The sequence below is a fragment of the Ammodytes marinus genome, assembly GCF_949987685.1.
Source record: "Ammodytes marinus genome assembly, chromosome: 10".
Classification (NCBI taxonomy): domain Eukaryota; kingdom Metazoa; phylum Chordata; class Actinopteri; order Uranoscopiformes; family Ammodytidae; genus Ammodytes; species Ammodytes marinus.
The window spans coordinates 22,610,996-22,623,772 of NC_137214.1; the positions used below are offsets into that span (position 1 = coordinate 22,610,996).

A 12,777-nucleotide genomic window follows, 5' to 3' on the forward strand; every position below is an offset into this window, starting at 1 on the left:
CCATTAGATCTGGCATTGTCAAGTCATTCACCTTTCATTTAAAAAGGTGGCTTTCTTCATTAATGAAAAATAAATCTTAATCAGCACTGTGCAGGCCGCACAACTTTTACAACTTTAATAGCTATACTATTACTATTGAATTCCCCCAGTGACTTTAAGAGCCCTCGTTCCCATGCAGATTACTGCCATTGTTATAAACCCGACAAGGAAATGAAGACAAGCCGTTTAAAGTATTTTCACAAGAGAATGCTGATTAGGATCTTGCAGAAAAGGAAAGTCAATCTGATCTGCTACTGTTTAACACCAGACTCTTATCAGGCAGAGCCCAGACAGGGTTTTATAGGTTCACACACACACACACACACACACACTGTGCACGCAAACATGTGTACACATTTACAGAAATGCATGCAAACAATTGCACAAAGACACATACCATAACTTTGCAAAGCCACTCAAAAAGATAATATCCTGCTGTGTTTTGATACTTTCATTAGCAGAGTTAGACTTAGAGTTTAAGTCTCCTCTACTCTTCCTTAATAGGTTTATTAGGAGCATAACCCGCCTATTCAGATGTATTCATGTTCCACAGCTGTCACAGGTTGGTATGTGGTTGTAACTGTTACTAGACTCCACTCTGCAGTGCAGATCAATATGTCAATAATTGATTAACCAACAGGGATTTAAACAATATCACTACAATCATAAATAACTAAATAAAAGAAATGTTTCAGTTTAGTCACCTTCTGTTCATTAACTCACTATCTCACTCTCAGGTGCATGCAGTCCAGTCTCTCTTGCTCCATCTCCTCATTTTGTCAAGTAGAAGAAACAAAGGTGAGCATCAGGTAATGCTGGTTTGACTCGTGTCGGTCTGAATGGCCTATTAGACTAGGTCCATATTAAGTGTGTGTGTGTCTGTGTGTGTGTGTGTGTGTGTGTGTGTGTGTGTGTGTGTGTGTGTGTGTGTGTGTGTGTGTGTGTGTGTGTGTGTGTGTGTGTGTGTGTGTGTGTGTGTGAGCATGCATTCATGTGTGCGTGTGTTTGTGTGAATCCGTTTGTGCATGCATGCATTTGTGTATGTAATGCCTGATATCAGGAACCTGGAGGAATCTTGCTGAACTGAAGTATATTATGCAACCAGAGCTTAATCTGCATTCCTATTGTTTAATCAGCTCCTACACCAGCAAGTGGGCTTCTAATGAGGTGTTGACTCTCCCCATCGTCCCCCAACACACGCACACATTTAGACCCCCCAAGACACACACACACACACACACAGGATCAGGATGCAGATAAGGGACAATGAGTCCTCTTCAACCCCCCAGAGAGGCTGATAGAGTTAATTAACTGTCCTAATTCTCACCATGGGTGTTTGAAAGACGTCAGCATGTGACAGCAGTCAAACACTGTGTGCTCTCCACTCACTTCAGTTGTGCTAGCCTTTTAAGATGATTCTAAACACACGTTAAAGCTGTCAGGAAGCTACATCAATACTGCTTTCCAATTATATTATCTCTCCACAGCACCCAGCTGAAAGGAGGGAGCATACAAGCATTACTACTAGTGACTAGCTCATGCTTTTAGGAGCTATAATAGCTACAGTTTCGCTTTGTCGATTTCAGTGCACACTAGCTTACTGAATTAAGCTAAGAATTAGACCCCTTCTAGGTGCTTTGTCTCAAGTGGTGCAGTAGAGTGGTTTGGTTTGACACACACACACACACACACACACACACACACACACACACACACACACACACACACACACACACACACACACACACACACACACACACACACACACACACACACACACACACACACACACACACACACACACACACACACACACACACACACACACACACACACACACACACACACACACACACCTTCATAAAGGCATCGTCTGACTGCTTCTGTACTTCTACTGACATCAGTCTTAATTTAGTTCACCCGAGTAGCTTTGTGTGGACCCAGCATGGCTCAGTTCATCAATAACTCTGAGTCAGGGCGTAGGGCAAAAGTGTGTTTTTGATCACACAGAATTGAAATATTGCTGCTACATTGGCTGCCTCTGTTGTGTTTCGCAAACTCATACACTGATTGAAATGAAAGTATTTGAACAAGTATCATCAATATCCATTTTACACACAGGCGTCTTCCACAGCCATGCAGTATTTCCAGGCGTGTTGGTACTTACTAGTATAGCACTTCGTTGGCCTCATGTCTCTCATATCGCACCGTCTCACACATCATCCTGCGGGGACAGAGAAGAGAGGGAGGAGAGTGGGAGTTAGAAAACAATGGAAGGAAATAGTAACTGTTTAGCAACAATGTTACAACAAAAACTAAACAATGACAGCAATAGTTCAAGACCAAGCTCTTATAAGGGTGTCGCTTCAAATGTTCTACTCATGGAAACTGATACATAATGATTTAAGGGTGTCACGTGTGCTAGATGAGGAGAACGTCCACTTCACATTAGCAGCAGAACAAGAGTCTTGTTTCTACATTGTATTATGTTCTATTGAAGCTACTGTTGCACTTCCTCTTCTTCAATTGATTTCTACAGGTGATCATTTCACTTTGTTACAATGAAGGGCTTGAACTTTGAACCACACGAACAAATCTGACATTTATTGCCAGTTTCAAGTTTCAGACAAAGGTTGGTGAACCTGTGGTTAACTGTAGTTATGCTGATTTACAGTATAATATCAGATATACCCGTTTGGTAGCAGTTGTTGTATGGCCTGGATAGGGCATGCCACTACCCTGCAGAACACCCCCCCCCCCCCTCTTAGTATTAAAAACAACAACGACATTCTGAGCAGACTTATCCTTGTATCTGGCTTTTATTTTGGGGCAATCTTAGATAATCGGTTCTCAAGTTTTTAGCATTGATAATTTTTCCTTCTTGTATTTTCTGTGTATGTTTGTAATGTTTAAATGGTACTGTGTAATTATTTTCATGGTCACTTTGATCGTTTGAAGTCTGCACAGATGAAAGGATTGGATTGTGTGTCTCTGATCTCAAATGGTGTGTCATTTATCCAGCACAGATGCTTACAAAAAGAGTGGTTTTAAATCAATGATTAGACATAGTCTGTGCCATAGTTTATTTCCCTAAATTTTAACAAATAATTTGAAAATACTGTCATTATTCAATCGAGAATGTATGAGTCCTCCATTTTTTCAGATTTTGTAATCAAACCCGTTTTTAACTGTACACTATACATTTCTATGCAATGCAGCAAATAGCACTTTAACTTACAGGCCGTAAGCGCCATGTAGTCAATGTTCAAATGTTAACTTGGTTGTTTTTTTTTTGGTTGTACTCTGTGAAGAATGTTTTAATGAAGCAATCCTGCACCGTGTCTAAGCCACATTTCCCCACAGGGACAATAAAGTTTAACCTAACCTAACCTAACATTATAGCGAGACAAATTCATCCATGTCAAGCTTTCCTAAGACACCTCCAGAAAAGATGGGAGAGGCAACTGTAGTAAACAGTAGCTGATCAAAACACAAAGGGCTTCCAAAAGTAGCTGGGGGCGGTCGCCATGTTGCTGCCCCCATTGCTCAACCATTGAAAACAGAAAAACAACACATTCCTCCCGGATGATTTGTGGAGAAAAAAAAATAACTTCAACATAATCCTATAGTTAGCGGGATGTCTGGCTGGCTGGGAGTCTTTTTTTTTATTTTTTTTTTATACTTTGGAAAACCAAAGTCGGCATGACTGGTGGTTTGGAGTGTAGGACCAAGGATCCATGAGGGGGAGGGGGGGGGGGTGTACTGTGGGGTGGGAGGCCTCCGAGGGGTCACACAGTGGAATGTTCCAGCTCGCGGGTCATGTACTGCTACATTGTTCCGTCGCCAGTATAATCCACATGTATGCACACAAGGCATGCTGGGAACAGACTTCTGACATGCAGTGTTTGGAAAGGCCTACGCCACACAGAAAAGACTGGAAGGCTAAACACGGGAACAAGGGAGAGGCAGAACTCGTGTTCTTCTCATCAGTATAGTTTAGTCACATTTGATCAGGTCTTGTATACACAATTGTCTTTTCAGTCTCAATCATAAAAGGCAGTTTCAAAAAGGAGAGAACGGTCCCGTATGGACCACATCAATGTGCCTTTTGCTTTACTGTTTGTGTATTAATGTTACAATCATAGAATAAAGAAAACCAGCAAATAGTCAATCCCTGCCTTCTGTCACACCTCTGTAACACTATTTTCCAATTGTGTGATTTAGAAAGCATTAGTGACTGTCATATCAAGCAACCCCCCCCATTACCACTATCAAGAACGGTGTTTCAGATGCTGTTAGGCTGTGTTTAATCACACAGTTCCCCATTTTCAGCCTAACACATCCATGTGTATATCATGGTGCTCTTTAGGAAAGATTAGAAACAACTCTCAGAGGTCAATGTGATACAAATTCATGGGAGCATTAATTCACTTTTAACCAATAGTCAAGTCTAGTCACTTCAATCACTCTGACGTTTTAACAGACTTCAGCAGGTATTTTTAGAGAGTAAACCAAAGGGTGGTTGTAGGGCAGACTATGCTCAATTACAAAACCAGACGATTGTCTCACCAGCGTTTGGCTGACGGCTCAGTGTTCATTTCCCGCTCCTATCTCTACAGCTGTTATGGAGCAGACACTGGGAGTTGTCGCTGTGTTTTAATTTGCATTTGAAATTCCCTGTGATTGGAATATCAAGCTCTAAGTGGTGTTAATTAAGAAGCAGGGGATGTGTGTGCTGCCGACACTAACCTCAGCTGGTGCTCACGCAGGTTGGACAGGGCCTCCATCCCGTGGAGATAAGAGTAGACGATCTCCAGGTCCTGAGGAACAGAGGGAAAGTGTTGTTAGAGACAAAGTAAAAAATCAATGTGTAATGTCATATTTGCCTCTATTACAGAAACCTTAAACCGCCCTTAACTAACCACCACTGGCATTATCATGTGTATATTGTTGCAATCCCACATACTGGCCACAAAATCTGTTTATGCACTAAGTATGCAATAATATGCATTTCGCAGAGCTGCCATTAAAAGGTCGCGGATTTTGGAGAATGCCTGTCGTCAAAATAACCTTTTGTTAAAATCAGTGAATATCTCCTCACGATATGCTACCCGCCCGTTCTATGTGCGCTGAAAAATAAGCAGTGTTTATACACAATCTAGGCTCTGCAAACTGGTATGTTGCTAGCTACAGTGGGCCCTTTTGATTACATACCAGTTTACAGAGCCGAGGCTGTGCATTAACACCTGTTTTTTTTCAGCACACACAGTACGGCGAGCTGATCGTGAGGAGAAATACTCAAATATGTAAGGCAGAAAGAATTGCAAATTTCTGTTGATACATTTTTAAAAGAGCAATTAATTATAAGAACTGTCGATACATGTTAAGTCTATCAACTATTTGCTTCATCAACTAATCGTTTGAACCCGGCCAATACGATCCCAATGTCATCAAAAACACACTCAAACACAGCCAAGTAAAGATGATGTCGTGGCATTCACGCGTAAAATACTGATAATTCATTCTGCAGTGGACAAACTGGCTTCTCATGCAGCTGAAAAGCGTTTACAAGGACAGTGAGAAGTGCGACTGAGCATTGGATTTGAAGGCAATAAAGCACCTCAGAGAAAAAATAAAGGAAGTACACTGCTACAACTATAAACTCCCAATTCAATTGCTTCATCAAGTGACCCAGTGAGCAACTCTCAGATTGTTTGGCACCAATCCAAGTCTGAGGTGAAACAAAGTGGCCCTCTCCGAGAGCTGGCAGCCAGTACAGCTACTCCACTGTGTATCGGTGAACACTGGGGCACTGACTCTGTGTGTGTGTGTGTGTGTGTGTGTGTGTGTGTGTGTGTGTGTGTGTGTGTGTGTGTGTGTGTGTGGGGCGGTGCTGGTTGCAGCTAGTGGGATGCCTTTGTCGGCGGCAACTGGAGGTAGATGTGGCGATAGCAGAGCTGAGGGACAGCAGAGACTGTGTTAAGAAGACCCGGCCAGACACACACACACACACACACACACACACACACACACACACACACACACACACACACACACACACACACACACACACACACACACACACACACACACACACACACACACACACACACACACACACACACACACACACACACACACACACACACACACACACACACACACACACACAGACAGACAGACAGAGAATGGCCATCCTGTCTTCAGGTTATGTTTCGTACGCGTATTGAACATTTTATGAAATGTTGACTGCAAAAGCTTAATGACACTTTGTTAGTGCTGGTTTTGTGGAGACACTGTCTGTGTCAGTAGAATAGAGCTGCAACCATTAATCGATTATTAAAATAATCGCCAACTATTTCGATAACCGATTAATCGTTCCAAATTCTCTGATTTCAGCTTCTCAAATGTGAATATTTTCTGGTTTCTTTAATCCTAGTATGACAGTAAACTGAAATATCTTTGTGTTTTGGACATAAAAATACATTTGAGGAAGTCAACATGGGCTTTGGAAAATGTATCAATTTTTCAGCATTGTCTGACATTTAAGGGCCAAAACACTAATCGATTAATAATTGATTAATCGAGAAAATAATCGACAGATTAATCGATTATCAAAATAATCGTTAGTTGCAGCCCTACAGTAGAAAAGTTAGTGCCATAATCAAATTATTGCGGAAAAAGCATACAACAGAATTCAACAACAGCAAGAATAAATAAATGAATTTGAGTCTGCTGTGATATTCAATGTAAGACCACATCACATGTAAAACACACAAACCATAGTGTTTGACCTAAAGGTCGGGTGAGTCTAAAGTCTGACAGGACAGGAGTGATGATTATCAGAATGTTGTTTTAATACAAATCATATGCTTCAAACATACACATAAAACTCACCTGCAAAAACAACAGTCAAAATACCAGCTACCAAATAAGAAACACACCCAAAATGCACTGCCTGTTTGCTCTGTATTGAAATTCAATTCAGGTTTCCATTACAAACTACAAAAAAAAAATTACCACATTCACACAATCTCTTTTCACTAACCAGTAACAAACTTAACCATGAACAAATAGATGACATGAGACTCCTGTTACATCAGCCATACACACTGACCAAATCCCTCAAGTTCAAAGTGCCTGTGGTCAGTGACACAGCATGCACAGGGGGCAACAGAGGCAATGTTCAGACACATACTGCCACCTACTGGAACAAATGAAAAGCTGCAGCCTCAATGGAAGTCCTGCTAGTGCCATTTAGAATCCCCTATCAGTTCATAGAAGGTTACAACTGTATGAAAAATAGAATCAAGGTAACTGTGATTAGTCAGAATGTAGTACTCTGTGCAAGAGTAGAGCTGAGATTATTACTCCATTCATCAATTACTTAATAATAGACATTACAATAAATGGCAACTCATTGTATTACAGTACAAAAATAAATTAAAACTGGCTGCAAAATTCTCACACAATTATTTGCTGGAGTAGTTGAACAAAAAAACTAGTTTGAAGATGTCAAGTTAGGCTTTGTTTGTGTTATTGTGGCGTGCTTTATAAAAAACTATTTCTCTGATCATTTAAAGACCAAATGAATTGCCTGATAAATGGACACTTCATCTAGTGAATCTAATTTAGAAGTAGTTTTGGTTGGACTATATTAAACCAGTGACATTATCCCTTCCTCTAAGAAATCTTAAACTACTCCTGTTCCAACTTCAAACACTTCAAACGCATGTTGAACTCGCCCCAGGATTAGTCAATCTCACTCAAGCAGGTCTCAACTACATAAAATAACTTTGTATCAAAGCCACAACATAGATCAAATCACTGGAACATCTAGACGTAATAAAGTGTGTTACCACAGGTCCCCGGTTTCTTTCTTATCATGTACCACCACCAGTCACTCACTCACTAGTAAGCTATATTATGGAAAAAAATAGATAAATAGTAAAAAAAAAAACATTTTCCAAATATTATTTGATCTACAGATACATTTTGACAACAATGCCTTTCTAAAAAGGCACACAGTACCCAATAACACTGACAGAAGGTCACCACTAGGTGGCAGTGTTGTAGGTGTTCTTTTTTCCCCTTCCACAATGACATCACAGTGAACAAAACAGCGCCACTCAAACACAGCCTCACAGGACGAAATATGCAAAACCATCAATTGTGGCTTCAGTCTATATTTCAGATTGACTGTATGGAAAGAATGGAAAGGACCCCATCTTTTCCACTCCCCCGGGCCCAACATTTTCCGACCAATTTTCTCTTTTTCTCTGTCTGCTATGCTTTTAGATGGAGCCAAACACACTCGCCACAAACTAGGCTACTGTAGTGCACAAGGAGGGGATACATGACGGCTTTAGGACATGGACAGAAACATAAAATCACAACTAAACCTTCACAATATCATATCATTGAAGGTGACAGAGTGTATTTGTTCTTCCTGTGATTCATTTAAAAACAATTTCACGTTAAAAAAATGGAAGACATTTCATGGACCTTTGAATTATATGCTTTTGAAGCAGCTTGTTTGATCTAAGCTGTCAGCATCGCTAGGCGATGCCTGCTTGCTTCATGTTCATACATATCTTTGGCTGAAAGCATGACCAACAGCTTCTCCTGGAACAGAAACAGAAAGGAGATCAGGGCATGAGTAGTGGGTTAGCTGAAACCAGGACATATTGATGAAGGCTGTATCCCGCCAAAAATATGCTCATTGTGTGTGCTAAATAAAGACAAAGCATGTTCTTTTTTTCTACAAATTTCTTCTGGCTTTTGGGGGGGACGCTCAAACTCCCAGGCTGCACCGATAACCCCATCTAATCCCTGGTCCTCCATTCTCCAAAGTAATCCTTCCAGGAACACAGGTGGCCCCCGCTGAAGGAAAAACATACCAAGATTATGTTCTTGATAGAAAAAAACCTTGTGGACGACACAAAGCTGTTTTTGCCAAACCAACCATGGCATTCCTCACATTCCTCATACATATACCGTCAATCAAATCCCTTTGTAAACATCCTCAGTTATTTCCTTGATGTTACACACAATGTGTCATCGCTTAACACCTTGGACAGATGGTAGCAGCGCAATGCAGCCAAACAAGTGGAGGCATTTCCTCTCCTGGATACAAATGTAACAATAGGTGGGCCTTTCCCCCTCTAGTTTGGGGACCGAAAACACACAGACGCAGACCGAGAAGTACAACCATTATATTATGCCCCAGAGGGAGAAGGCAGTGTCGGCCGGGTGCCAGCCTGTTGAGTGGCAAAAGCATTCAGTGCAGGGGGGAAAGGGAGGTGAAGGAAGTTGGGATGTTTTTTTCCTGCATTGTGTTCACTGCGACTTACAAGAAAATATTAAGAGCCTAAGGCCATAGCCAAACAAATGTGGTTTCCCATGAAAAGGTAGCCTATCAGTGTCCGAAACAAGAATGCTGTTTGTTTAGCTGCATACTGAGTTTGAAGCAAACAGTGACACAACAATTATTGGGTTTTATACTGTTCTCCAGCTAAAATATATTGCTTTGGGTAACTATAGTCTTTATTATTTTTTGGGATTTAATGGATTGATGTGGTTTGCCTTACGTGAGAAATGCTTATCACAGTTCCCTAATGCCCAAGATTGACACCCTTGTATTACTTAATTTTTCCGTCTAACAGTCAAAAACCCAAAGGTATTGAGTCAACAATCAAGTGAAAAAAAAAGATGTATGCAAGCAGGAGAATGCTAAAAAAAACATTGATTATCAAAAAATGTGAAGATGCTGTAATCTCCGTATTTAATTCCATTAATTGAACTAGCCCCAGGTCACCCTTAAGTACAGGTTTGGTTATAACACCTTTGCATTTCTTATCTCTTAACAGCCTTACCCCAAGGCTTCTGTTTGCCAGATAGAAAGCTTTCCTCTGTTAGGGCCCTTTCACTGTGGCACAAATGGTAAATCCATTTATTAATGTGGCTCCTGGCTGAGTGCAGATAGCAGATGTCTGAATGCATCTATCACCCACTGTAGACAAACATCAAAGGAAAGGGGGATGCAACCTTTCCAAATACAATGGGACAGTGTGTGGGGGGAGATAAACAAAGGAGTTTCAGGTAGGGATGTTGAGGGATGTTTCTCACCGATGGCCCGATACCAGTATTCTAACATCCAGGACTGTAAAGGTACGAACACACTGCACATCGCCGCGCGGCGAGTTTCAATAGAAAGTCAATGTATTTCGAGCGCTGCCGCGCGAACCGGCGGCCGGCGGCCGGCGGAGAGCGGATCACGCGGCGCGGCCAGGGGCGGCGCGGCGCGAATGGGGCGGCGCGGCCGCCGCAGAAGTTGAAAATATTGAACTTTTCGCCGCCGGCCGCCCCGCGATAGCCAATCACCGTCGTTGAGCTCCTCCCGACGTCACTCGGGTGAGTCTGCTGAGCTACAAGACACGTGAAACCTGGCTGGCGGTGCAGTCGGGAAAGGAGGGATAAAGGGAAAAAAGAAGGAAAAGACAGAGAGAGAGAGAGAGAGAGAGAGAGAGAAAGTTCCAACACATCGATAAAATGTATGACAGCAGTTTAATGAGACACCTTTTAGTAAAAGGAGCAAGGAATAGACTCACATTATAGAAGAGAGAAGGAGAGAAAGCCAGGGAAGATGTACTGCAGATGAGTGAATATGCAGAGACAATAAAAACTAAATACGACAACTGACACTTCCAAACATTTCCCTAAACATCTGAAAATCTGTTTGGGTTTTCTCTACATGTTGATATGCCGGCGTGAATGTGTAGCCTATATGCACGGCCATCGATACATATGTGCGTGTGTGTGTGTGTGTGGGCGGGTTGTGTGTGTATGTGTGTGTGGGTGCATGTGTGGGTGTGTTTACGAAGCTTGGGTGGCAGGTGGCGGGGAGAAATGTGTGAGAGGTGCAGTGAGACCAATACAAGGGCTGATGGCAGAGATGATGAAGGCAGAATAGCCTACTTCAGAGACGCTCCCAACAAAAACAAATCAGTGAGGATGACGACGATGATGAGAGAGATGTAAATAGCGGGAAGAAACTGGGCGTGCACATTCAATGAGTCATCGGGCGGCGGGGGGCGGCCGGCGGCGGACACAAATGAGCCAAAATGACCAGGCGGCGCGGAACCTGCGATTCGCGCGGCCAACCGCCGCGCCGCGCTGTGCAGTGTGTTCGCACCTTAAGTCTGAATCAACAATCATTTGTTTTTGGGGCTTTGATCTGACAGTTTCTTTAATGTTCAGGAGGGAATGCACGTGTGTTGTTGCAAAGTCAATTGCTTGTTATTTATCTAGAGATAGAATTACGTTTTAACACTACCATTATCTATGTCTTTATTGTTTCTGTTACCGTCAATAAAATGTCCAAAATTGACATTAAAAATGATAAACACCCATCTTAAATCAGTTTGCCTACTATACACAAAGAGGCTGTATGCTGCTAACTCTCCTGCTTTTCTTATCAAGCCAGTGGGGAGAAGAACAGAAAGGCAGAGATAGTGCGAGAGATAGCATAGCGGCTGCCTGCTGTGAGGCATATTCTGTCAGCACTGCTTGGCAAAATGAAGAGAGCTTGTCTGAATACGTTTTCATAACCGAGTAACATCACACTGTAAAACTGTGGAAGTTTGGCAAATTGTGATCCTTCCTTCCTTCATCTGTGGTGGCATTTGTTGGTTCAAATATGAGTAACTGCTAGAATAGGACCCACATTCTGAAACGCTTTGCCCACTCCATAACCAAATGAGAACAGGACATTGGAAGGTGGAAGAGCTGATAAAGTGTATAACATCAGAGAAATCTTGACTTGACTATCGTGGTCTCTCCGGTTCGCAGCTAGCGCTCAGAAGACTCAATGTACCAGTCGGTTCATTACACCAGTCGCTTGTCTAAGATGCTTACGACCTTGATCCCTGGCAGCCAAAGAGGGGAATGGCCGTTCTAATCACAACACTTTGGGCGGGGGGAGGATTTGTTGTCGTTCTGTTTCGGAAAATAGCTGTGAAAAGCACAAATTAATCCCCCGTCGACTAGGGAGCGAGGACGACCTAGTTTGAAAACAATTGCTCACTTGTCACTGTGGGGGCCAGCTTTTAACTCCATACCCTCAGCCTCTGAACCTCACTGGGGCTGCTCCAAGGTTGGATGGATCAAACATTACGAGGACGCGGTTCTCAAAGAACAGCTCATTAGGGTGATATAACATGATCAAACAAATCCAATCGGAATTTCGCAAAACATGTGTACTTTGTTAGTTTCTTATTTAGTGGTTAGCAGGATATACGGTAACCCTTTACAATAAGGGAACATTAATTCATTGTTAAATGCTTAGTTAATGCTATTGCCAGTTAGTTAAGCGTAGTTAAGCTTATTAAGCATTAACTAACTGCTAATGCTTTATTAACGGTTAGTTTGTGCTTGGTTAAGCATTCACAATATTTAGTTAAATAATGCATAGTTGAGCATCAATTAGCATACCAGTTAGTTAATGCTTATTAAGCATTTACTAAGCCGTTGTTAACAGTAATTAATGTACCCCAGGGTTCGACATAACATATAGCCCGATGGCCCGGGGCCAGTAAAATCATATGCAGGGCAAGTTGATTGGCCAGTCACTGGCCCGCCCGGGCCAGTGACTGGCCAATCACAGTTCAGTATCTTTTTGTAGACTATATCATGGTTCATTGAAATGCGTGTTGAGAGTCGGAATGAAAGCAGTGTTTA

At 42.1% G+C, this 12,777-nt stretch overlaps 1 protein-coding gene across 1 annotated transcript in view; it reads right to left on the reverse strand.

Annotated features, from left to right (window-relative positions):
- rapgef2b (Rap guanine nucleotide exchange factor 2b) overlaps nucleotides 1-12,777 on the reverse strand; it is a 109,517-nt gene that overhangs the window by 72,886 nt on the left and 23,854 nt on the right. Inside the window, 2 exon segments of the mRNA XM_080035422.1 lie at nucleotides 2,207-2,263; nucleotides 4,789-4,859. Of these exon segments, the coding sequence (XP_079891548.1) occupies nucleotides 2,207-2,263; nucleotides 4,789-4,859 (128 nt within the window).